Genomic DNA, 24,852 nt, shown 5'->3' with positions numbered 1-24,852 from the left:
ATTTTTTTCCTTGTCCTGTCAATCGCCACTGAAACCATAAGGGAGAGATAACAGAGAAGAGAAAACTCTCGGAGTGACCTTTGAATCAATTTGAAAAACCTCATTTAACTGATAAGTCTTGAAAGGCCCAGAACTAATTTGAAAATACATCTATTAAAATCTCATTGCCGCTGCCTGGGAGCTGCCGGGAAGGGTGTGCGAGGCGACTTCCCGGGGTCGGGGGAGCCGGGAGAGCAGGTTTAAGCCCTGGTCAACAAAGAGATTGCAGAGCTGACTGCAAAATGATGGGGCTTAGACCAGGAGAAAAATAAGAATATTAAAAGAAAATGTTTTTTTTCTCTCCCAGCTGGTGGGGAAAGGGGAGATTTACAGCATTTTCTTGCCATAACCAGGCACGGAGTCTGGGATTGCAGACAGAATATTGGATTTTTTTATTATTATTTTTTTATTTTTTTTCCCTTCACAAAACAAATCCAATATTTTCTCATTCTGCTCAGAGGCAGCTGCAGGGCCGGGGAGCCTGTGGCTCTGGGGGGGCAGCCGTGCCCCACTGAGGAGCTGAGGAGGAAGCTCTGTGCTCCCATCCAGCTTCCTTGGTGCCAAAAAAGCAGAGGAAGCAGAGGGATGGTGAAGGCAAGAGAAGACCAGAGGTAGGGCCCAGGCTCCTGTTTTCCTGCCTTGGGAATGTCCTACCTCACCCTGGGCATCACCTGGGTGGAAAGGAAACAAAAATCCCTGCAGGAACCTCCTGGCACAGGGGGCTCCTGCTGTGAGGCCACGGCGGGCTTGGAGCAGGTGGCAATGGCTGACTTGAAACACGAACACAAAAATATGATTTAAAATGAAATAAACTCCATCAGAGCCTGGTTTGAAAGAACTGAGGCTTGTCAGCTCGGTGGGGGCACGGAAATCCTGCTCCAGACCTTGGGGTGCAATTTGGGATGCTGCTGCCTTAGGATGGGCCGTGCTCCCTGCAGGAATTGCTGCATCCCTGGCTCTGACAGAACTGGAGCAGTCACCTCCCAGCCCCAGAACCTCGCTGGCCGCAGAGGAAAAGTCTCCTGAGGTTCCTGAGGGTTTGAAAAGGTGCAGGCAGAGAGAGGCTGGCACCCTGAGCAGGAATGGAGGCATTGGGCAGCTTTGATCTGCCCTCATCCCATATCCACCTTCCCTGCATGGCTCTGGCCCGGCTTCCTTCTTGGATTTGAGCTGAGATGTCCGAATTCCTGTAGTTTAGCATGAAGCTGAGGCTCAAAGGAACCAGGATGAGTCCCATGAACCCAGGATGTGTCCCATCAGCCTGGGATATGGTCTGATCCACCCGGGATGTGCACTTGGCCATGACCCTGCTCCTGCACAGCACCAAGGGCAGCACAGAGAGGTTGGGGCCAGCCCCTGTTTTTGAAACTGGTCCAAATGGGAAATTGGAGTCCAAAATTTCCCCCTTTAGCCCATCCATCCTCATCTAGAAGCGATGCCAGGGGGGAGTGATGCAGGAATGTGCTGGGGCAGGGAGGAGCAGCAGCTTTTGGCAGCCGAGTGTGTTTAATCCTGGCTCCGTGCAGGACTGAGGCCACTGAGCGGCAAAATTTGCTGATTTAATGGAAATTCAAAAATCTCGTTAATACCTCGAATGATACAGGGAGATCTCTGTATCCAGCAAGACATAAACCAAGTAGGGCTTGGACGGGAGAAATGGATTTTTAAAACATTTGGTGTTGCTAAAAAATAGGGAAGCAAAGAGGCAATGTGGATTCTCTGGTGCTGAAAGGAGGGACCAGAGTATTTAAAAAAATAAGGAACCAATATTAAAATTGAGAGATGTTTGCATGGACATGGGTAAGATTTCAAGGATGACCCTAATAATTTAGCAAATATATATATGGAATATATATACTGGAATATATATATATATTCCATTAGAGATCTGCACCAATACTCTAAACACTGGTGGTTTCTGTAGTGCAAGGAGAGGAGGTTCAGAAGTGATTTAAAAGCCATTCCATGGGGTTCAAGGTGTTTTATGTTTTATGGAGAAGTTGGGTTCAAGACCTTTCCCAGCTGGTGAAGTCAATGCCTTGCCCAATGGGCAGGGCTGCGGGGTGCTCGAGTTCCTTGTTCTGCTCGGATTCACTTTGGGATTTGGGAAACCTCGTCAGCCCTGGCATACTGAGGAGGGCTCAGCTCTGCCCAGCCTGGGAGAAGGAAGTGGAAAAATCTCCGAATGGAGCAGGAGGGGAAAGCAGAGGCTGCTGTGGGAAGGCTGGGACTGGCTATATTCTCCTTGCTTGCTGAGGAGGGAGGAAAATCCCGACATCCTGACAGAAAAAAAAAGGAAAAAAAAAAAAAAGAAAAAAAAAAAAAAAAAAAGAAAAAAAAAAGAGAGAGAGAGAAGAGCAAATTGCAGCTTTTGCTGCTGCTGCTGCTATGGCCAGGGGTACCAAGCCCGCTCTCTTGGGCTCAGGGCTCAGCAGGAGCCAGGGGAGCTGCTGGGCTGCCAGGCAGGCTGGAGGAGAACAGAGCTCTCCTGCTGTAGGAATGAACCAGGGAGTCCTAAATATTTGGGTTGGGAATGCCGAGGGGGCTGAGTTCTGAGGGCACAGCCTGGAACCCAAAGCATCAGGTTTGGCTGTCAGGGACCCTATAAAACCAACAGCAGGGGAAACACCTCGGGCCACAGTGACCTCCAAGGTGATCCCCGAAGAGTCCCCACAGCGATGCCCAGCACTGGCTGGGCAAGCCGAGAGCCACGGCGAGGTTGGTTTTGGCCACTGGGAAATGTCCCAAAGCCTCCCCACACCAAGTGCCACCAGGTGGAAGCGACACGAGCCGTGACGTGGCCGTGGGCTGAGAAGCTGAGCATCCACACCCCCCTCGTGCCTCAGTTTCCCCGGGCAGCGGGGGGTGAGGCTGCTTTGGCAGCTCCGGGTTATGAAATGCCAGGAGCTCCGCGGTGCCACGGAGCCTTCCAGGCGGGAGATGAGCTCCCTTTGTGGGAGCCGCGCTCCTCCCGCCCGATAAAGAGCAGGTAATGAGCGAAGTCGCTCCATTAGGGATAAAATTGCAAATGCACCGGGAGCTGCTGACGGGCGATAACATCGGGGCTGACAGAGATCTCAGCGGCTCCGGGGGAGCTGCTCCCACTGCGGAGCAGCGCACACCCCGGCACGGGGCCGGGGGACGCAGTAACAGCATCCCAGCCCTGCAATTTTTCCATGGATCTGGCCCTACTCTGTATTTTTTCCCCATTTTCCGAGGGTCCCTTGTTTGTCGTGATGCGGCACCCCCCGGATAAATTCCAGCCCGGGATGGGGGATGGATCCCCGCTGCGTTTTCCTCTGTGGATGGAGCAGCACCTGGCTCAGTTTGGCTGGAATGTGATGCTCGATGCCAAGGGGGTTTGTGTTTCCAGAGCCTCCCCAGAATGGGGGGGTCCCTTCCCCATCCGCCCCCCAACTCGCAGGGGGAGGGTGGGATGGTGGCACTGCCCTGCCAGGCTTCAGAGTCACCCCAAGGCCTCTGGAAATGGATGCCTGGATCAATGACTGACGTTAATCCTCTTTTGAGGGCCAAACTGCAGGATTTTGGTGACATTTCTCAAGTGGAAAGCAGTGAATCCGTACCCTGGTATTTCCAGAGGAGCTCTACTGGACTCCTGCAGGACCACCCAAAGCCACTTGCTCACTTGCCTACACACACGGGCACCCAGAAAACAGAAATTGAAAAATCAATCATCAAAATCTGGGCATTTATTCGAGGAAAGATGATTCCAAACTGGCTCGCTTTTCCTGGAAAAATTTTGAAAGCATCTCCCCAAAATCATAACAATCTTTCTCACTCCGAATTGGTGATTCCTCTTAAACAGCTCCAAGAAAAACCCAGATAATTTATTTGCTCTGTTTTTGTCACCGTGGCGAGGTAGTTGTCCCACTGGGGGTGAGCCAGGTTCTTCTTCCTTGGGAAAAGGAACCCTGGGAGGACATTTAGGGCATTGGGGGGCTCAGACGACCCCCTCAGCCTCGTACCCCAGCACTTTTTCGGGATGTTTGTGGAAGGTTTGTGCTTCCTCTGGATGAGGGATTCATTCCGGGGCTCCTGGAGCTCGGTGCTACAGCCCAGCCCGGGTACCCCGGGGGTGCCGCTGGTGGGAGGGGGCACCCCACGGCAGTGTCACTGTCACCTGGCAGAGCCCCCCGGGGATGTCACTGTCACCTGGCAGAGCCCCCCAGCAGTGGCTCCTGCTGTGCAAGAAGCGGAGGAAAGGGGCAGGGTCGGACAGGGGGACGGAAGGTGCGAACAAAGGCGCTGCTGGGCACTGGGCTCGGGCAGAGCTGTGACACCCCGCGGGTCCCCTCGCTGCCTCCTCTCCTCCCTTTGCTCTTCCTCCTCCTTATTTTCTTTTTCCTTTTTTTCTTTCTTCTTTACCTTTTTCTCCATTTCCCCCCTCTTTCTTTATTTTTCTCTTTTCATTTGTTTCTCTTATTCTTTTTTTCTTTCCCCTTTTCCTATCTTTCTCTTTTTTTTCCTTGTATTTCTCCTTTTATATTTTTTCTTATTTATTTTTCTTCTCCTTTTTCCTTCTTCTTCTGCATCTCCTTCTCCTTTTCCTCTCTTCCTTTGCTTTATTCCCTTTCCTCTCGACTCATTTCTCTCTGTTCTCTTCCCCCCCCCCTTCACTCTCTCCTTTCCTTCTCAACCCATTTTACCCCCAGCCCCTTTCCAAGAGAATCCATTCCCTGCAACCACTCCCAAGCCCCTTCCCTGAGCTGGGCTGTCACATTCCATCGTCCCACCTTCGGGAGGAAGCCCTGGGGACGGACAGCTCCCGCCCGGGGAATGGGGCAGGGAATATAGGGATGGAATTGGGACAGGGAATATAGGGAGAGAATAGGGGCAGGAAATATAGGGAGGGAATTGGGACAGGGAATATAGGGAGATAATAGGGGCAGGAAATATAGGGAGGGAATAGGGACAGAGGATAGGGGCAGGAAATATAGGAAGAGAATAGGGGTAGGAAATGGGGCAGAGAATATAGGGAGGGAATAGAGGGAGAGAATAGGGACAGGGAATGGGGCAGGGAATAGAGGGAAGGAATAAGGGCAGGAAATAGGGGCAGGGAATGGGGCAGCTCTTTCGGGATGAATTCCCCCTTCCTGCAGCCCTCCCCGCAAACCTGCCCGCGAGCTCCCGCCGGTCACGTCGCCATCAAAGTGATGTGCCAGCAATATCCAACACGCAGTTAAAGCCACTCGTGGGAGTTTCAATAAAATCGACCGGGCAGGATCAATGGGCTGCGCTGGCCCCATCCCCACATGGAATGGGGCGGGGGAGCGGGGTTGGTCCAGGAAAAACACCCAGGGCTGCGAAATGGGGGCGGTGGGAAGGGGGAGCTGATTACAAATCTATCCCATCCTTGCCGTGATTAATTGCTGCTTTACCAGAAGGAACAGCGCGGGGTGGGGGTCATTTTTAAAGGTAACGTTGACGAGGGAGTTTCTCTGCTGTGTTGGAGGGGAGGAGGCAGGAGCCCTTTTCCCGTGGGTTTCCCTCCCAGCAGGATGAAGGCTGGAGCAGCAGGGACAGTGGTCATTCACCATCCCCCAGCAGCGATTTGGGAGTTGGGAAGAGCCCTCCCCAGGCACGCAGGGGAAGCTGAACCCCATCCAGCTGAGATCTCTGGTGTCCCAGTGCTGGGACCCTGCTGTAGAGCCGGCTCAGCTCCCAGCCAGGGCATCGCTGGATGGACCACCGGGGTCCAGGTTCTGGCTACCCCTCACCCTAAAACACCCCTGAGCAGCCCCTTCACCCCACACTGGGACTTTGAAAGGGCTCTGCGTCCTCCCCAGCGCTCAGGGGGTCTCGGTCCTGCCCTGCCCTCCCCGGAGATGCCCAGCTCAAATTAAAACATCATCCATCGTTACAGTGGCAGCGCATAATCCCTGGCAGATCAGTGCAATTACTGCGGGAAATGCCTTGGGAGCTGAACTAATAACGCCGGGCCGGTGTATTAAGAGTCACTGGCTTAGAGCTGGCCGTGGTACAGCGGCTCCACGCGCGTGGGGGGACGGCCGGGGACACCCCGGGGCAGCGGGGTCCCGGTGGGACTCGGGATGGGAGTTGTGTGGGGGTTTGGGGGTGGTTTTCCTGCCCCCGACACATATGTGGGGCAGGGATGGGCAGAGATGGAGCAGAGATGGAGCAGAGATGGAGCAGAGATGGGGCAGGGATGGGGAGTACTGGGCAGGGATGGGCAGAGATGGGCAGGGATGGGGCAGGGATGGGCAGGGATGGGCAGGGATGGGGCAGGGATGGGCAGGGATGGAGCAGTGATGGACAGGGATGGGCAGGGATGGGGCAGTGATGGGCAGGAATGGTCAGGGATGGACAGGAATGGGGCAGTGATGGGCAGGAATGGGCAGGGATGGGGCAGGGATGGGCAGTGATGGGCAGTGATGGGCAGTGATGGGCAGGGATGGGGCAAGGATGGGGCAGGGATGGGGCAGGGATGGGGCAGGGATGGGGCAAGGATGGGCAGGGATGGGCAGGGATGGGGCAAAGATGGGCAGGGATGGGCAGGGATGGGCAGGGATGGAGCAGTGATGGACAGGGATGGACAGGGATGGAGCAGTGATGAACAGGGATGGGCAGGGATGGGCAGGGATGGACAGGGATGGGCAGGGATGGACAGGGATGGAGCAGTGATGGACAGGGATGGACAGGGATGGAGCAGTGATGAACAGGGATGGACAGGGATGGGCAGGGATGGGGCAGTGATGGACAGGGATGGGCAGGGATGGGCCAGGGTTGGGCAGTGATGGGCAGGGATGGACAGGGATGGGGCAGTGATGAACAGGGATGGGCAGGGATGGGCAGGGATGGGCAGTGATGGACAGGGATGGGCAGGGATGGGGCAGGGATGGGACAGGGTTGGGCAGTGATGGGCAGGGATGGGGCAGTGATGGGCAGGGATGGGCAGGGATGGGGCAGTGATGGGCAGGAAGGGGCAGGGATGGGGCAGGTTTGGGCAGTGATGGGCAGGGATGGGGCAGGGATGGAGCAGTGATGGGCAGGGATGGGGCAGGGATGGGACAGGGTTGGGCAGTGATGGGCAGGGATGGGCAGGGATGGAGCAGTGATGGACAGGGATGGGCAGTGATGGGCAGGGATGGGCAGGGATGGGGCAGTGATGGGCAGGGATGGGGCAGGGATGGAGCAGTGATGGGCAGGGATGGGGCAGGGATGGGACAGGGTTGGGCAGTGATGGGCAGGGATGGGCAGGGATGGAGCAGTGATGGACAGGGATGGGCAGTGATGGGCAGGGATGGGCAGGGATGGAGCAGTGATGGACAGGGTTGGGCAGTGATGGGCAGGGATGGGCAGGGATGGAGCAGTGATGGGCAGGGATGGGGCAGGGATGGAGCAGTGATGGGCAGGGATGGGGCAGGGATGGGACAGGGTTGGGCAGGGATGGGCAGGGATGGGCAGGGATGGCAGCAATGGTGCACACGGAGTTTCCCTGCCCCGCACCCGGGCCGGGCAGTGCCATTCCCGTGTCTCCCGGGCTTGCCCATTCCTCCGCCCCCCGCCGGGCGCGGGTGGACCGCTCCATCCCGTGCGTGCGGAGCGGCCGGACCGTCCCATGGTGCTGAGTGTTGGGGGGAACCAGGGCCGGACCATCGGGCAGCGGGGGGGTGCCGGGCTGTACCACTGCGTCACCCCGGGGGGGAGTGCGCCCGGCCATCCGCAGGGGGGCGCCAGCGCGGCGGGGACGGCCCAGAGCGGCTGGGGGGGGGGGGGGGGGGTGGGGGCGGGGGGGGGCGGGGTGGATGAAACCATTGCCGACTGCGGGGAGAGCGGGCGGGACCAGCGCTCCGAAATGGCGGGGGGGGACTGGACTGCGGCTCTTCGGGGCTGGGATCCCTCCTCACCCTCATGCTGGGAGAGGCCGGTGTCAGCCTGGGTGTGAGGGGCGAGAGGACACACTTGAGGGGCCGGGGCGAGCAGCACAATGGGGTTTTGTCACCTGCCGCTGTCACAGAATTGCAGAACGGTTTGGGTTGGAAGGGACATTAAAGGCCATCCCATTTTACCCCTGCCATGGCAGGGACACCTTCCACTGTCCCAGGCTGCTCCAATCCCAATGTCCAACCTGGCCTGGGGCACTGCCAGGGATCCAGGGACAGCCACAGCTGCTCTGGGCACCCTGTGCCAGCCCTGCCCACCCTCCCAGGGAACAATTCCTTCCCAATATCCCATCCAGCCCTGCCCTCTGGCAGTGGAAGCCATTCCCTGTGTCCTGTCCCTCCATGCCTTGTCCCCAGTCCCTCTCCAGCTCTCCTGGAGCCCCTTTAGGCCCTGCAAGGAGCTCTCAGCTCTCCCTGGAGCCTTCTCCTCTCCAGGTGAGCCCCCCCAGCTCTCCCAGCCTGTCCCCAGAGCAGAGGGGCTCCAGCCCTTGGAGCATCTCCGTGGTTCCTCTGGGCTGGCTCCAGCAGCTCCACGTCCTCCTGCTGCTGTTCCCCAGGGCTGGGGCAGCTCTGCAGGTGGGGTCTCACCTGAGCGGGGCAGAGGGGCAGAATCCCCCCCTGCCCTGCTGCCCACGCTGGGGGCTCAGCCCAGCACAGGGGGGGTTTCTGGGGTCAGTGCCCATGGCCGGGGCAGGTTGAGCCTCTCACCACCAACGCCCCAAATCCTTCTCCCCAGGGCTGCTCTCCATGAGTTCATCTCCCGGTCTGTGCTCAGAGCTGGGATTACCCAGACCCTGCCTGGCTGGGCACCTGCCTCCTGTGCTGGCTCTGTGCTGGCATTTGGGGTCACATTGGGGCCGGGTTGTGACATGAGCTGACAGGGCTGGGAACTTCCTGGAGCATCCAGGGTCTCCTGGAGCGGGGCCTCACTCCTTGGAAGGGCTCCAGTCTGGATCTGCCATGCGCTGCTGGAGCTCAGGGATAACCCCGAGCAGACGATGTCCCTGTGCACACCATCCTGCCCACCTCCAGAGGGTCCTGGAGGCACAAACCTTGGGCACCACCCTGAGCATTACAGACTGTCCTGGTTTTCCCTGCACCAGAGAGGAAGAAATCCAGGAGCCCATTGATAATTGAGTTGGCCAAGCCCAAGCGACCTTCCCACCTCACACCCAATAAATGCACCTGGGACCAGATTTAACCAGGAAACTCTTGGGTTTTTTCCCTCCACTGCTTTTTCCCTTTCTGCAGCACATGTTCTGTGGCTGATGATGGTTCTGGGCCCTCTCTGGACACTGAGGCCAGCTCAAGGCACTCTTATGAAAGATCTGTCATTGACACTGAACTTGCTCATTGTCCCTGCTCACAGTACCAGGTGGAGGCAGGAACAGGCTGATGGAAATCCCCGATGCCAAAGGGAGATCCTGGCTGCTCCTCTCCAGTAGGAAGGGGTGAGGACAGAATGGAATGCACAGGACCCTCAGCCACGAGTGTCACAGGGATGCCACCCTGGGTACCCATCACAGGCTCCTTGTCTAACCTTACCTTGTTCTCACAGAATGGCAGAATCCTGGAATATCCTGAGCTGGATCCCTCAGGGATCGTTGATCCAGCCCCTGTCCCTGCACAGACCCCCCAACAATCCCACCCTGAGCATCCCTGAGAGCGCTGTCCAAACGCTCCTGGAGCTCTGGCAGCCTTGGGGCCGGGACCATTCCCTGGGGAGCCTGGGCAGTGCCCAGCACCCTCGGGGGGAAGAACCTTTCCCTAATGTCTGACCCAACACTGCAGCTGTGACACAAATCAAACCCCAAACTCCCCTTTCCCTCCCAGAATCTATAGCTGGGGCTCTTGCACCAACGCTGAGCACGAGCAAGTCCCACTCACTCCAAGGAAAACTTATTTCAGGGGATGGAGGTTTTCCAGCCGCACCCCCACCTCATCCCCTCCATCCCTGCGGGCGCTGCCGCTGCTGCCTGACTCCAGCACTTCATTAGCACCAATTTGCTCTCGTCAGGCTAAGTGATGCTGACTCGGGAGAGGAGTGAGGAGAACCGAGAGCAGCCGCGGGCACTCCCAGGGCTCCTGCCCGGCCCTGCCTCACCACAGCAGCTGCTCCAGTCCCAGGCAGCAGCTCCCGATGGTCGTGGCCTCCACTGGAACAATAAAAGCAGTTGATCCTGGTCCAAAAAAAGGCCTGGAAAGGAAGGAGATAGAGCAAATGGGGGAAGCGTGGGGAAGCGACTTGCCAGCAGAGCTGTGAGCTGATCCTGGTTCCCCTGGGTGATGGGAAGAGCAGAGTGGGGCACCAGGTCTGCCTGCACAAAGGTTCTGGAAAAGCAAGTGGAAAATGAAACCTCTGCAGAAAGGAAACGCTTTTAAGAACAAACTCACCTTTTAAAGTCATGTGAAACTGTTTCTGTGTCCCTGAGAGGGCTTTGGTGGGTGTCACCAGGGCCAGAGCTCACCTGGAAAGGACAAGAATAAAACCAGGGCAAATGTGGAGGGATGGAGCCAAGCCCAGCTGCAGCAGCCACAGCTCCTTTGTGTTGCTTCAGCCACCCTCAAACCAGACAAACTCGTCTGCTTCACTGCTGGGAAAGCTGAAAATGTCACCCATGGAAGAGAGGGCCAAGCTTGAGAAGTGCAGGAGAGGAAATGAAGTGTCCTGGGGGCTCTTCTGCGTGTTGGGGCAGCTCTGATGATCCCAAATCAGGAAGAGAAGTGACCCCCACCGAGCAGAGAACGGAAGGCTTGTGCTTCCCTTTCCAGTCCCTCCCCTCCAGATGCCCCCGGGGCCGTGGGCAGTGTGTGGGTGCTCGCTGTGGGCTGTGGCAGAGCCTGGCAGCCCCGTCCCGATGGATCAGAGCTGCTCCCTGGGACGAGCCACCGAAACCTCGGCGTGGGAAGGGAAGGGAAGCGCAGGCGGCAGCGCTTTGTCTCATCTCATCTCATCTCGGCTCATCTCCTCATTTGCAGCGTTCAGAGGAAGATTTAATTTGCTGGGCTCGGGGAAGCGGCTCCCCCGGCAGCGCTGGCTGCATACCAATGACCAGGGGCTCTCCTCGTCCTGCCCAGGACACCGGGGGAAGCCTGGCCCCACCGAGGGGACACGGGGACACGGGTGGGGCTGGCAGCTCGGGCTGGGAGGCTCTGCACACATCACAGCTTCTGACTTCATCTCTCAGACTCTGAACGGCCTCGGATGGATTTTATTTCACCACAGAGTGGCTCGGATGCTGTGAGAACACGGCACTCAAAATTCCCCACAAGTCTTGGAGCCCAGAAGAGGGGTTTTTATCATGTGCTGCTGAAGTCTGAGAGATCCCAGGAATGGGCACTGCAGGGCAGGCTCTGCTCTGGTCAGGTCATTCCATGGTTGACACCACATCCCCTGTGCCCATCTGTTTGTGTTTGGAACCAAAGGGGTTCAGGTTAAAAAAAAAAAAAAAAAAAAAGGCAAAAAGAAAGCTGAGGTTTGTTTTTTGAGCACTTTTCTTTGTTCTTTACTGCTGCCTGTCCTGTCAGCATTGTGTTCTCCCAGCTGGAGAAGATCTGAATTTCTGCTGGAGACCCCTATTTGTGACAAATCTCTTTGGCCTCTTTTCCTGCAGTGCAAAGAGAAGTCAAACCAAGCTCTCACAGTTGCCCCAGCACCTGGCCAGCCCCACAGTGAACCAAAGGATTTCTGGTTTGGAGATAAAGCTCCCTGATCTCTGCTCCACGCTGCTCCAGCTCTGAGGGAGCAGATGCCATGAGGTTCATTCAGACCCTGTGTGAGGCTCTGGGCTCATCCCTGTTTGCTCAGAGCTGAAGCTCCCAAAACCTTCCAGAACCCAGCCCCCTTCTCTGGGAGAGGGAGTGACATCACAGAGCCATGGGATTGTTAAGGTGGGACAAGACCTCTTAGATCAAGTTCAACCATCAACACAGCACCACTCCCATGTTCCTCGCTAAAACATGTCCCCAGGTGCCACAGCCACACATTTTTCGAACCCTTCCAGGAGTGGTGACTCCACCATTTCCCTGGGCACCCTGTGCCAGTGCTGGGCAACCTTTCCCATGAAGAATTTTTCCCTAATATCCAATCTAAACCTCCCCTGGTGCAACTTGAGGTCATTTCCTTCTGTCATTTGTTACTTGGGAGAAGAGACCAACCCCCACCTGGATACAACCTCCTTTCAGATCCCTTTGCCCCTTCAAGGAGAGGGGGAAACTGAGGCACTCCAGGGGCTTGAAGCTTTGCTCAGGGCCATTTTCCACCCCGTGCCCACCAGTGGAATCAGCTCATCCCACCTTTGCACCAGGGAAACCTGTCCCCTCCTGGCCAACCACACCCAGGTTCCCCCTCTCCATCCCTTCCTCCACCTCCCTCTGAGCCCATTAATGCTCCTCGGTCCCCTTCCACCCCTGGGAGATGATTTGACAAGGAGAAAAAGAGAGAAACTGGTGGGTTTTGTGCCGATTTTTTCCCCCCTAACCTTGCTTACAGCCGCCGTGCTGGCTCTGAAAGCCCCTGGCTGTCTTTTGTGATTTCAACAAATCACCAGCACTTAAGCAAAGTGGGCAGAAAATTACAGGTTGTATTGCAAGTGAATGGAGAGGGAGAGCACGCTGGGGCCGAAAAACAGAGGTTTGCGGGTATAATAGAGAAAGCAGGGGCTGACAGGCTGTGGAAGCCTGCAAAGCCATCAGGTATTAGTTAAATGCTTCGCGGGGTTCACGCTGCGAGGCATAATCGCAGTTCCTGAGCAGCAGCCATTTGATTGTCTCTATTATGTCCCCTCTGAAATGATTTGGGAGATGTTTTGCTCGGAGCTGTCAAGGTTAAGTCAAGGAAAACGCGTTCCCTCTGACACGAGGATCCCGGGGGGCAGAAAGCCTCGGCAGAATCCTCTGGGGAGGAGGGTGGGATGCCTCTGCTTATGGAGCTCTCTCCTCCAGGTTTCCCTGCCCAAGGTTCCTCCTTGTCTTTGCTCCTTGTGTTTTTTTTTCTGCAGCCATGTCAGAGCTGCCTCAGGGATGGGATTGTTTGGATTTCGTGCCTGGTGTGTGGAGGGATCTGTGTGCTCAACCCGTCCCACCGTGTCTGGCGTCCCCTCCTTGGCACTTCTGGGCTCCTTGGTTGGGTTTGGAGGGTGTGAAATGAGCTGGGGAGGGGTTGAGGGAGGAGAAGACCCCACTGTGGGTGAGCCCAACTCCTTTTTGGCCAACAGAGCATCCTCCAGCCATGGGAGACCTCAATCCATCTCTCCCGTGGTTGGTCCTTGCACTGCCAGGGTCCTCTGTGCCCCAGGAGGAGCAGGACAGGCCCAGGAATAAATTCTGTCCTTTGGGGACACCATGCAGAGGCAGGGGTGGAAATGTCCCCAATCCCCACAGACCACAGCCAAGCCCAGAGAGCTGGGAAGGACATGATGGAAAAGCAGCATTAAACCAATGCTTGGATCTTAGAACCTGGGGGAAAAGGGATTTTGAAGCACAAAGAAAATGCCTCACCCACGGCTGATATGGGTGGGGGTCAGAGCCGTGCCCCTGGCTGCCCCCCGTGCCTGGCTGCCTGTGGGGACATGGGGACATGGGGACAGCCACTGCCAGCCTGCCTGGGAAAGCAGCGCCCAGGGGATGGGGAATGGGAAAAAGATCCTGCACGGAGGGTTTGATGGCTGCCGTAAATAGATCTGAGCAGCGTCCCCATCGATCGCTGCTGTGCGGAGCTGTAATTAGATTGAGCTGGGGGAGAGGGTGTTGGGCTGCATCAGCAGAAAGGGAAATTAATAAATAAACAAACGAGCACAGGAAATGTGGGATGCGGCCACCGGCGGCAGCACACGCCAAAAATAACCCAAAATAGCAGGAGGGTTAGGGGTGAGGAGCAGGGTGTCACCTGTGCCTGACAATGGCACTGGCTTTACTGCAGGAGCCCGTTTTACCAGCAAGGCCCTGATGGTTTGTGTTTGCCTCAGAGCTCAGAGTTATTAATGGGTTGTAATAATCACTCCTAAAAAAGGAATGGGAGGTTGGAAAGCTGAAATGCTGAATCTCGGGCTGGATGTCCAGCACTGTGGTGGGAATGGGGGCCAGCAGGCAGGAGAGCAAGAGGACGGGCTGGATTGCCAGGGTGACAGCTGGGTGACATCCACAGGTCCCGTGGGGACAGGGGAGACATTCCAAGTGCTGTCCTGCAGGGCAGAAGCCCAGAGCCCACCTTGGACACAGCAGGAGCTGAGCATGCCGGGTGTGCAGGGAGGGCGTGGGGAGGGCGGGCAAGGGGCACAAGCGTGGGGGGAATTTTTCTGTTTGTTGTTTGGCTTGGGGGGATGCTTGGGAGGGGTCTTTTTTTAAATTCATGTCTGGGAAAAAAAAAAAAGTCAAATTTTCTATAAAGGCTTTTTTTGTTTGTTCTTTTTGCAAGCATCTGATGGTCATAGGGTAGGTTTCCACATTCTCTGCTGGCTGTTTGAGTAAGGTACCCCTGGGACAGGGTCCCCTGGCATCACTCAGAGTGTCCCTCTGTCCCTAAGGATGGTGGTGTGCAGCCAAGCCTGCCTGGGGGGGGAAGGGGAGGGGAAGGTTCTCCACTGGCTTTACCAGGGGTGGCTGATTTGGACTCAGAGTGCTTGGCTGTGTCCAGCTCGGTGCCTCCCATCCCTTGCCCAGTGGGAGCAGAGCTGGTGGCTCCCAGCACCGTGTGGGGACAGGGCGAGGACCAAGCCCAGCAGCTGGGACACAGAGCTAAATCTGCTGGATAAATTGTCTGCTTCAGTGAGCTCCAGATTTGCCCAGCTCTGGTGGAAGGGTAGATATCATCCTTCTGTCTCAGCTCGAGGTGCTGTGAAAAAGGTTCGTAGTGGAGGCAGCCGAGGAACTGCAGGCAGAGGAGACTGCTCGTTTTTCAGCGAGGAAAAAATTACTCCAAACACCCTCCCAGTACTCCTGGGCTATGCAGTGACTCCCCTTTGGCTCTGGAGGTGTGTTTGGAGAGCAGGAAGGGGTTTAGCCCAAGGGGAATTCCTGTTCTGTGCTGTCCCATCCCTGCAGCATTTCAGCCTTGGCCTCTGGCCCCTCTGGGCTCTGTGCTTGGCGCTTGGAACTTTGACCCTCCAGGCCAAGGAGGCTCCTGCAAGTGCCTGAGAAATCTGTCACCCAGACAGCAAATGTCTTAAAGGATCTGTGCCTTCCCTGCAAAATCCTTCAGAAGATCTGAACCAAGAAACCCCAAAAGCTGAAAACTGCTGCTGCCCTGGGCAAGAGCAGCACTTGCTTTGGGAAGCCCTTAGCCCACAGTTTGCTTTCTCTTTTCTGAGCTCCTCAGGGGGAAATGCTTTGTCCCCAGGCGTGTAGGGTCAGATCCATGCCCTGCCTTGCCCTTGGCATCTCAGGTTCCTGCAGTTCTGTGTCTGGTTGAATCACGAGCAGCCAAGTCCCTGAGCACCCAGATCAAACCTCAACAACTTCAGGGTGGGCCCTACTTTGAGCAGGGACTGGATCAGCCACCTCCACCATTTTATAGTTTATAGTTCATAGTTTATAGCAAAGGTCCCCTTGTCTCACCTCTTCCACCAACAGCGTGCTTGACATCCCCACAATTAAAATTCATATCTTTATTTATTTTACTTACTTCCTTCTCTGCCCTCATGCATCATGCTGGGGTCATGGGGGCATTCCTGGCTTCCCCACGTGGCAGCCCCTCTGTGCTGACCTTTGGCTCAAGCCAAACCTGTAGGGAAGGCTTTTAATTCAATGCTGACAAATGTGCCAGGGGATCTGGTAGCAAAGGCACACAGGGGACACAGAATTTCCTGGAGCCTCCCTGAGGGAAAATCCCTTCCCTGAGCAGGTGGATCCATGATTGGTCCTTCCAAGCTGATGCTGTGGGATTAAGGCTGCAGAGTGACCTTTCCATCATGCCCCTGTCCCCGGCTCTTCCCTGCATTTCCCAGCTGGCAGCTGGACGTGGTGACACCGGTTCCCTGAGTCCTCCAGGGAGATGCACAGATGTGATGAGGAGGGGAGTGAGACCATGCTGAGGGAGGCCGAAGGATAACCCCCAAAATTTAGGGATGAATCCCAATAGCCAGTCTCTGCGAGCAGAGCAGTCCTCCAAGGGTTTCCTCAGCCTCTAGTGCCAGGGTCAGCTGGAGATGCTGAGACTTTTCCTGGGCTTCCCCCAGGCTTTTGTCACACTGGTGTCACAAGAGGTCATTGTCCCTTCTCTGCAGGCGCTCAGGAGGCGTGGGGAGGAAGAGGAGGGAGTGGTGGGACACGAGCCAGCGAGTTCCCTGGAGGGAAGGGCCCAGATTTTGGGAGGCAGCCGGGCAAGCTGCAAGCGGGCCAGGGTGGGGAGCCCCAATTAATGGCCCTGTTCTCTCTTTTGAACGTCTCCAGCCTGCAAACGCAAGGAGCAGGAGCAGCAGAAGGACCGGAGCCTGCAGCCCAAGAAGCAGCGCCTGGTCTTCACGGACCTGCAGCGCCGCACCCTGATCGCCATCTTCAAGGAGAACAAGCGCCCGTCCAAGGAGATGCAGATGACCATCTCCCAGCAGCTGGGCCTGGAGCTCAACACCGTCAGCAACTTCTTCATGAACGCCCGCCGGCGGTGCATGAACCGCTGGCAGGAGGAGCCAGGAGCCAACCCCGGGGTCCCCTCGTCGTCTACAAGCACTTTCTCCAAAGCATGATGTCCCCCAGCCCTCCCTGCCCCTTCCTGGATGTCCCCCTCATGACAAAGCCAACCCCAGACTCACACGCATGGCCTGACCGGGGTGGGTGCTTTTGGGGTGGGTCCATTGGCCTCCCAAACCCTCAGCTGGGTGTCACCCATGGGCCACCTCCTGCTGCCACCTCCTGCTGCCACGTCCTGCCAGCTCGTGGAGCAGGGACAGGGTTGGTGACCAGGTCAGCTCCGTCCTGGGAGGGCTCAGAGGAAACCCATGGGGAGCCAGGGGTGCCGTGGGATGGAGGGAGGAGCCAGGCTCTGTTTGGAAGGAAGCATTCCTGGTCCTTGGGGATCACAGAGCTTTGTCTTCCCCTGCCCATGAAGGTTTTTGGGCAGAGGGTCCCGTCCTGACCTCTTGACCAACCTTGATCTATCACAGCCATCCTTACGGCTCCCACGGGGTGGGGGGTAGAGCTGGGGTGACACAAGAAGTGGCGTCACAGGCTGGGCTCTGGCACAACCCCCCTGCACCAGGGCCACACCTGCCGTGGTTCAAAGGGGACTGAGCAGGGAAAGTGCTCCCGGTGCTCCTGGAGGGCCCCCGGGCTCCTGCCAGGGCCCTGATTTCTGGAGGCTTTCCCCTGCTGAGGTGCAGTGGGTTCCCCAAGGCAGCCAGACCCTCTGTGCCAGCACCACATGGCACTTCTGTCCCTTGAGGGTTTTGGAAACCTGGCTGAGGACATTCCTGTACCCCCCGTTTCCTCTATGGGCATCTTCCTCTGACCCCCCCCCGGACACTCCAGGAGCACCCACACCCCAGGCCCCTCCTGCACTCACAGCCCCCCACCCACGAGAGCACCCCGGTCCCAGATCCCTCCCAGAGAAGCTCCATGGCAAAGGAGTCCCCTCCTGCCTCCAGGGACCCGAGCACCCCCATCCCGAGGGGACCCCGGCTGCTCCGCGTCGCCTGGCGCCCCAGCAGGTCAAAGAAGCACATTTTAGCTACAGGAATCGGGTATTTAAAAATAACAATTGTTCCAAAGGAGACGGGAGCAGAGACTTGGAGCGAAGGATCTGATCTTTCCTGGTGACTGGCTCCACCTTTCACTTCTGGATTTCTGGTTCACTTTTCAGCTGAGGAATGGACACAGACAAAGCAGATTTGTTGGCTTTGTGTCTCGCCCCATCCACCCCTCGACACACACTCTTGTCCCCTCCCATCCCCCTCTTCATCTCTGTTACCAAAGAAATTACAAAACCAAAAACGCAACAACGACGACAACCAAAAAAAATTCCCTCCTGGGAACCAACGTCGGTGCACGGTGGGAAAAGAAAAATCCAAGGGATCTGGTGGCGAAATCCAGCCCTGGGTGTGAGAAGGGGGAAAACTCCCCAACGAGATTGAAAGGGAAAGAAAAACAACTCGTCCCCCCCCAAAAAAGGAATAACAACAGAAACCACAACCAAACAAGCTCAGCAAAGACCGGCAACTTACCGAAAAGACACCAGATTTTTTTTTTTTTTTGTGCCAATTAACAACCTGCCTTAAACGCGAATTTCTGGAGCAATGGTACTTAGCTTCAAAGGGATCGTTTCCTCCGAGCTCTCGATGGTGACTTGTGCCATATAAAAAAGCAATCACGAGGCCAAACCCTTACAATCAGCCCTCTCCCAGCTCCCCCGGGGGCTCCTTGCCAGCCCAGGATGTCCTCGGGAGGAGCAGGAGGTGCCTGGGGACAGGGAAGGGCTGGGAGAGGCTTGGGGATGAAGGGGGAGGCAAGGTCCCCTTCTTCCCCCACCATTTAGGGAAAAAAAATCCTCCAAAACCAACCATCAACCAAAAAAAGCAAACAAAAAAAAAAGGGACTCTTGAATTTATGCGGGTAAAAAGTACCATCTGTGTTCTAGCGCTATGGTTTCTTCGATTCACTTTACTTTGAGAGTGATCAGTTGTGTCACAGGAAGGCACCTTGTTGAAAAGAAGGAAAAAAAAAAAAGAAAAGAAATGAAAAGAGTATGTGTTCACCAAAAAAACCAAACAAAATCAAAACCAAAAAAAAAAAAAAAAGCACCCCCCCAAAAAAATTAAAAAAGAGAAAAGAAAGGACAAAAGAATGACGAGAGAAAGAAAAAAGCCCTGCACACGAAGCCCTGAGCGGGCAGGGTCAGAGGACGTCTTGAACCAAAGAGCTCCTGGGGTAGGTGGGCGGGGAGGGGCTGGGGGTGTCACACTGGACATGGTCACAGCAAATGAAGCATTGCTGGAGAGAGAGGGGGGACAGAGGGATGGAGACAGGGAGGAGCGGGAAGGGGCAGGTGCCACAGCGTGTTTTGCCAACCAGAACCCAAAACCTAATGGGAATCTCATCCCCCCAGGACCCCGCTCCCCGCCACTGATTTTTTCCCCTAATGTTGTTTCTTCGTCTTGTCGTGACGTGGTGACGATGGTGGTGGATTCCTGAACCCCATCGAGTAGTATTCAAGGGCTGAAAAGCCAGGAAGGGGGCCTTGGTTTGGGAAGTGAAAAACACAACAGGAAAAAAAAAAAAAAAAAAAAAAAAGGGAAGAAAAAAAGGAAAAGAAAGAAAAAAAAAGAAAAGAAAAGAAAAAAAAAAAGAGTAAATGCCACAGGCCCTCAAGGATGCAAAGACATTTCTAGTGAGAACCCGAGACTAAAGGCTACCTCACTTGAGTTTTCAATTTTTGTGATTTGAAAATCACGTCTGATACCAAAGATTTTGTTGCCTTGTCTGGTCTGTGCTGGAAGCTCCACTTTCCCTGCTCCCCATGGCCGGCCCAGAGCCCCTGGCCACCCCCAGCCCCAGCCCCAGCCCCAGCCCTGGCGAGTCCCCAGAGAGCGAGGGAGGAGGCGAGCGAGCGACTGCGGGATGGCAGCGTGGTAGATGAGTGCCTTTTTCTTGTACCAAAGGTGTGTGGCCATTTCTTTGCTCCTCTGCTTTGATCCTAAAGACTCAGCGTTCCCTCAGCTCTCCACAGGACAGATCCCCACGGCTCTCGTAGTCTCTGGGTGTTGGGATGAAGGAGACAAAACCCAACCCTTGTCCTAATTGAAGAGAAAACATCCCCCTCGCTGAGGGCAAGGTGCTGGTTCCCCAGCATGTCCCCCCTCTCAGATGTCCCTGTGTCCCCCAGCCTGGTCCCTCCACGCAGCCCCTCCTGCCCCAGGAGCACAGACCTGGTGTCCAGGGAAAGGCTCCCAGGGAAAGGCTTTGCTCCATGTCCTTCTCCAGCCTCTCAGTGCTGGACCCTGCAGAAGCCCACAAGTTGACAAAGTGAGTTTCCTCACAAGGTGACAAAGCTGAGTTTCCTCACGGGATATTTTTGTTTCCCTGAGCTCAGATTTGAGCTTTGTTTCCCACTTTTGGCAGCACAGTTTGTGGCGTTTCTGTCTGGAAGGACGAAGGCAGGAGCAGTGGAAAGTCTCACCCTGAGCTTTCTCCAAACTCTTCCTTTAGGGAATGGATTGGAGCTGTGAATCCTTCCAACAGGAGCTGTTTCTCAGTCCCCAGAGGGGCATTTTTGGCTCACTGGGGACGATCTGTGCAGCCAGGTCTGCTCCATTCTGCCCCTTGGCTCCAGCAGAAGGCAGCAGGAGGATCTGGCAGAGATGCTCTTCCCCAGCAATCTCCAATTTAGGGAAAACTTGGCTTGATTTGTACCTGCCTGGTTCAGGCTCCGGCCAAGGCGACTCCTTTGAGTTGGACCAAACCTGCCCAGGGCCAGCCCTGGTGTGATCCTTGGGGCTGTCCTGTGCAGGACCAGGAGCTGGACTTGGTGATCCTTGGGGGTCCCTTCCAATCCAAGAGATTCCAGAATTCCAACGCCCCTGGTGAGAGCAACCCCGTGGGGGTTCCCCATCCTGCCAGGCAGCCTGAGAGGGCTGGTCAGACCCTGTCACCTCCCTGTCACCTCCCTGTCACCTCCCTGTCCCCCCTGCCCCTCCACACTATTGCCTTGGCCAGGGCTTGCCCACCCTCCTGGCCACGCCACCCCCTTGTCCCCAGCCCCCTCCTGGCTTGTGATACCAAAGACGTTCTCTATGCAGGAGAAAGCCTTCATTGCCACCCAGCACAGACCTTACAAGCCTTTGACAATGTTCTCTGAAATACCTCAAAATATTTAATGTATAGTTTATGTGATAAAAAAAAAAATTACTTAGCTAGTTTTTGGAATTTGTGACTTGAAGCTTTATACTGTTAAATTATAATTTTGCAGAAGACGGCATGTTCTTATTTCTTTGATGCGTTCAATGGGAGACATATTGAATGTTAAGGAAATGAAAGCTGGATAGTTTCACGATTTAAAAAAAAAAGAGAGAAAGAGAGAGAGAGAAAGAGAGAGAGAAAGATTAAAAAAAAGGACCCTTGGAGTTTACAGATTTCATATTTAAACAAGTCCTTTTAAAAAAAAAAGAAAAAAAAAGAAAAACTAATAATGATGACGATACCTTTGCGTTCAGATGTGTTACTTTTCTCTGAGTCATGTCGTACAAGAGTATTTATTATATGTGTTCTGTGTTCAAATGTAATTTAAAGAAGACAAAAAAAAAAGAAAAAAAAAGACAAGATGAGAATTTGATTTATGCATGAAAAATATACTCTTTCTTGAAGTAATGTAATAATTATTGGGGGAGGGGTGGTCGGGTGGGACGGGAGGGGACAAACTGTGCTTTTTTTGTCCACAAGTTTTTGGTTGATGAAGATTTCTCTGCATGGATCATGGTTCTGTTCCAACTCACAACCATGGGAAATTCATCATTTATCCCCTTCTTCCATCACCTCTTTTGTTCCTTTCCTCACCCTGAAAATCTCTTGGCAGCCACGGAGGGAGGCGGGGGCAGCTCGGGGGACCCCCGGGCAGGGTGGGGGGCACAGCCTGGCCCCGTGCCCAGCAAACAGGGTAAGGGAATCTGGGACACGGGACCCTGCCGTGCCCACCCTGCTCCTGCCTCCCCCTGAGGTCTGGCTCCTCGCTCTGCTTTGTGTTTTCTCTTTGTCTGGGGGTTCTTTTTGTGGTTTTTGCGTTTGGTTTTTTTGCTTTATCCAGCTCTGTGGGTCAAATCCTAAGTGCAGCCAAGAGGAGGAGAGACAATCAGCCACCACCACGACCTGAGCTGGCAAAGCCACGGGGCTCCTCGTGTGCTCTGAGACAAGGGAAACGGCCCTGGGCACCCCAAAGCCCTCAGGGCTGAGAGCTCTGCAGGTGATGCCCCAAACCCCCATCCTTGGGATGCCCTCACAGCCCTGCACAGGAGGAGGTGCTGAAGATGGTTCTGCACCAAGGCCCAGCTGGACCCAGGCTGGAGTGACCCACTGACCCAATTCTGGGGACTTTGTCTTCAAGAATGTGGTTTGGGGTCAGGGGCACACCCAGTGCTCTGTCCCTGACAGATTTTCCTGTGCCACCAGCCTGGCTCTCACTCTGTGCAGACACCTGCCCTGCCTGGAGCAGAAGAGTCCAGGCAGTGGAAGAGCCCCTGGAGGATCCCAACCCACCAGATGGTCTCAGGGCACTTTGGAAGGGCTTTGGGGCTTTCTGCAAATGCCCAGAGTGCACATCCCGAGTGGCTCCTTCCTCCTCCTGCTCCTCCCCCTCTCCCTGCTTAAAGACAGGAGGAGAGGAGCCTTGAGAAGCCACATCTTTGGAGGCCAGGAGGGTGATGGGGACCTGGAGGAGGCAGTGGTGCCCTTCCCTGAGATGCCCTTCCCCTGGAACTGCTTCCTCAGCCCCTTCCGACCCCTTTACCACTCGAGGTGGACTCACAGCTCAGCTCACCATGAGGAAAGAGATCCCAGCTCCTTCAGACCCCACCAAAGTGGCCCCCAAAAGCCAAGGAAGGTGTTTTTCAGTCTGCACCTTTTGTCTGGTGCCATGACCCTGCAGCCTCTGCCTCTGGCACTGAGATGCTCAGACCAGGTGGTCGTGGAAGACTCACTCACCAAGGACCTGGATTTTAGGAGGAGATGATGCTGGTTCCAGCAGCACCATTCATCTGCTCACCAACCTTTCTGTCCTCTGGGGAGCTCAGCATCCCCATCATGCCCCATTTCCTCCTCCAAGACCTTTTCCACCAGGAAAAGCTTGAAGGCCAGGACTGCAAGAAGGTCAACAAAGTTTGGGATAAAACCCCAGTCACGAGTCCTTGGACCTTACAGGGAGCAGCTGGATTCCATCCTGGGGAGTGATGGCCCTGGAGAAGCCAAGATCTGAGCCCTGTTCCCCATCCTTTGCCCAGCAGGACTCTCTGGCTCAGCTGAGCCCTGCCCACACTGGATCTGGCCGTGCCTGCTGCCCACACCAACCAAAATGCCTTGAGGAGCAACTTGCCACGATACCAAAGATTTTTCTTTTCCCCTGCTTGTAATGACAATCTGAGCTCTGTCCTAAAGACAATTCTCTTGACCAGGGTTGCACCCGAAGGGCATTTTTGTGCTGTGGGGAGCAGGAGTGAAAATGTGACCCAGGGAACACCTCTGAGGGTGATGGAGGGCAGTGAGGAAGAGGAGGAGGCCTGGGATTTCCCACTAAAACCTACTGGTTCATCCTGGCCACTGTCTCCTGCTTGAATTGTGGAAGTTTTCAAGTATTTGGGTCATTTAATGACCTGTGATGCCTCCAGGAACTCCAGTTCTTCCTGGAGTGGAAGTTTTCCAGCGATGGCTTTTATACTTTGAAACCCCGTGCCAGCAATGGGGCAGCGCTGTCCCCATCCCACTGGGAAAGCAGGAGGCTCTTGGGGTCAGTTTTAAACCTTTTTACCCCACTGTGGCACAACCAGAGCCAAGCTTTCCTTGCTCTAACATCAGCTGTGCTGGTAGGACATTGGCACAGAGTGAGAGAAATGGTTTTGCCAAAAATTCACTCTTTTTCCTGAACATCCCAAGTCTGGGTGGGGAAGATCAGCTCCTCTTTACCTCTCTCCCCAGCCCATGTTGGGCACTGTTGGGTTGTCACTGTCCTGTCTGCCTGTCCCTGTCACCACCACATGTCCCCAGCACGGAGCTGGCTCCTTTCCCATGTCTCAGAGGACACCCAGCCATGGACCTGCAGGAGCTGCCACAAGGATCCCACTTCCTCTCACATCTTCGTTTGGCGTTTTTAGAGAGAGGAAATTAAAAATGCAAAGAACAAAATTTGGGTTTGTTCTGGTTTGGGTTTTTTTTTTTTTATTTTCTCCCTTCAATTTCTAAAAGAAACAAAGGAGTCAGACAGAATCTAGCCTGGCCAGGGAGAATTCACAGCCTTGGCTCTGCCAGCCCAGCCTCCTCCAGAAAACATTGCTCATTTTTCTGTATAGCAATAGGTGACGCTTGTCCTCGTCCCATGCAGTCCGAGGGCCACATCTCTGAGTTTTGAAATGACTTTTCCTTCTAATTAAATTTTTTTTTTGCTGCTGCTTTATTGTTACTCTCATGGGATAAGTTTTATTCTACAGCGAAATGCAATTGTTACTCCTCTGTGTCTTGCAACTATATTTGTTTAAGCTATTTACAAACGTTAAAAAAGAAAAAAAAAAAATAAAAAAGAGTCTTATGTGTCAGGCACTTTATCCAAACTGTGCTGTGTGCTCTGGAGTTTGTTCCTTGTTCTTTGCTATGACTCACGCAGGGGAAGTTATCAGGAAACTTAACTCCAGCCTGTCAACAGGTTTTAAAAGAGAGAAAAAATTGATCTCTATTTGTTCATCCTCTACTGGTCATGACTGTGTTGTATTTCTGCAGCTTTCTGTTTCTTCAATAAATTATTTTCTAGTCATTCACCCTGGCTTGTGTGATGTCCTGTGGTGGTGAGGGGGTCACTTCCCTCCCCATGCCCCTTTTACCACCTCACTCCTCTCACAAACCTGGCCTGGGACATTCAGGGACCATGCCCAGGATGCTGGGGAAAGTTTCTCCCCCTGTTTTCCACCTGGCAGTTGCAGTAGTGAGAGCTTTCCCAGAGGAAAGGCTTTTATTTCTTGGCACCATCCAGGCCCTTCTGGCCAGAGCCCAAGGGAAACACTTTAATTCTCACAAACCCAGCACAGATGAGGCCAAAGCACTTGTAAAACAAACGCATGGAATCACGTGCTGCAGGCAGGGCCAAGCCCCATGGATGATTTAATTGTGCATCTTTTTACCCAAATTTCTTCTCCTACTTTATCTTTTGCCATGGCACGAGCACTTCTGGCACAGACCAAGGGACCACGGGACCTTTCAGTGCTGCTTT

At 54.8% G+C, this 24,852-nt stretch overlaps 1 protein-coding gene across 1 annotated transcript in view; it reads left to right on the top strand.

Annotated features, from left to right (window-relative positions):
- ONECUT3 (one cut homeobox 3) overlaps positions 1-24,403 on the top strand; it is a 30,449-nt gene extending 6,046 nt beyond the window's left edge. Inside the window, exon 2 of the mRNA XM_014884395.2 lies at positions 16,353-24,403. Coding sequence (XP_014739881.1) covers positions 16,353-16,645 — 293 coding nt within the window. The 3' untranslated portion in view covers positions 16,646-24,403. The remainder of the gene's footprint in view (positions 1-16,352) is intronic.
- The last annotated feature ends 449 nt before the right edge of the window (positions 24,404-24,852 follow it).

Source organism: Sturnus vulgaris, chromosome 26 (genome assembly GCF_052056855.1).
Source record: "Sturnus vulgaris isolate bStuVul1 chromosome 26, bStuVul1.hap1, whole genome shotgun sequence".
Taxonomy (NCBI): Eukaryota; Metazoa; Chordata; class Aves; order Passeriformes; family Sturnidae; genus Sturnus; species Sturnus vulgaris.
Note: the sequence above shows the minus strand (reverse complement) of the source record. Positions and strands in the feature narration are given on the sequence as shown.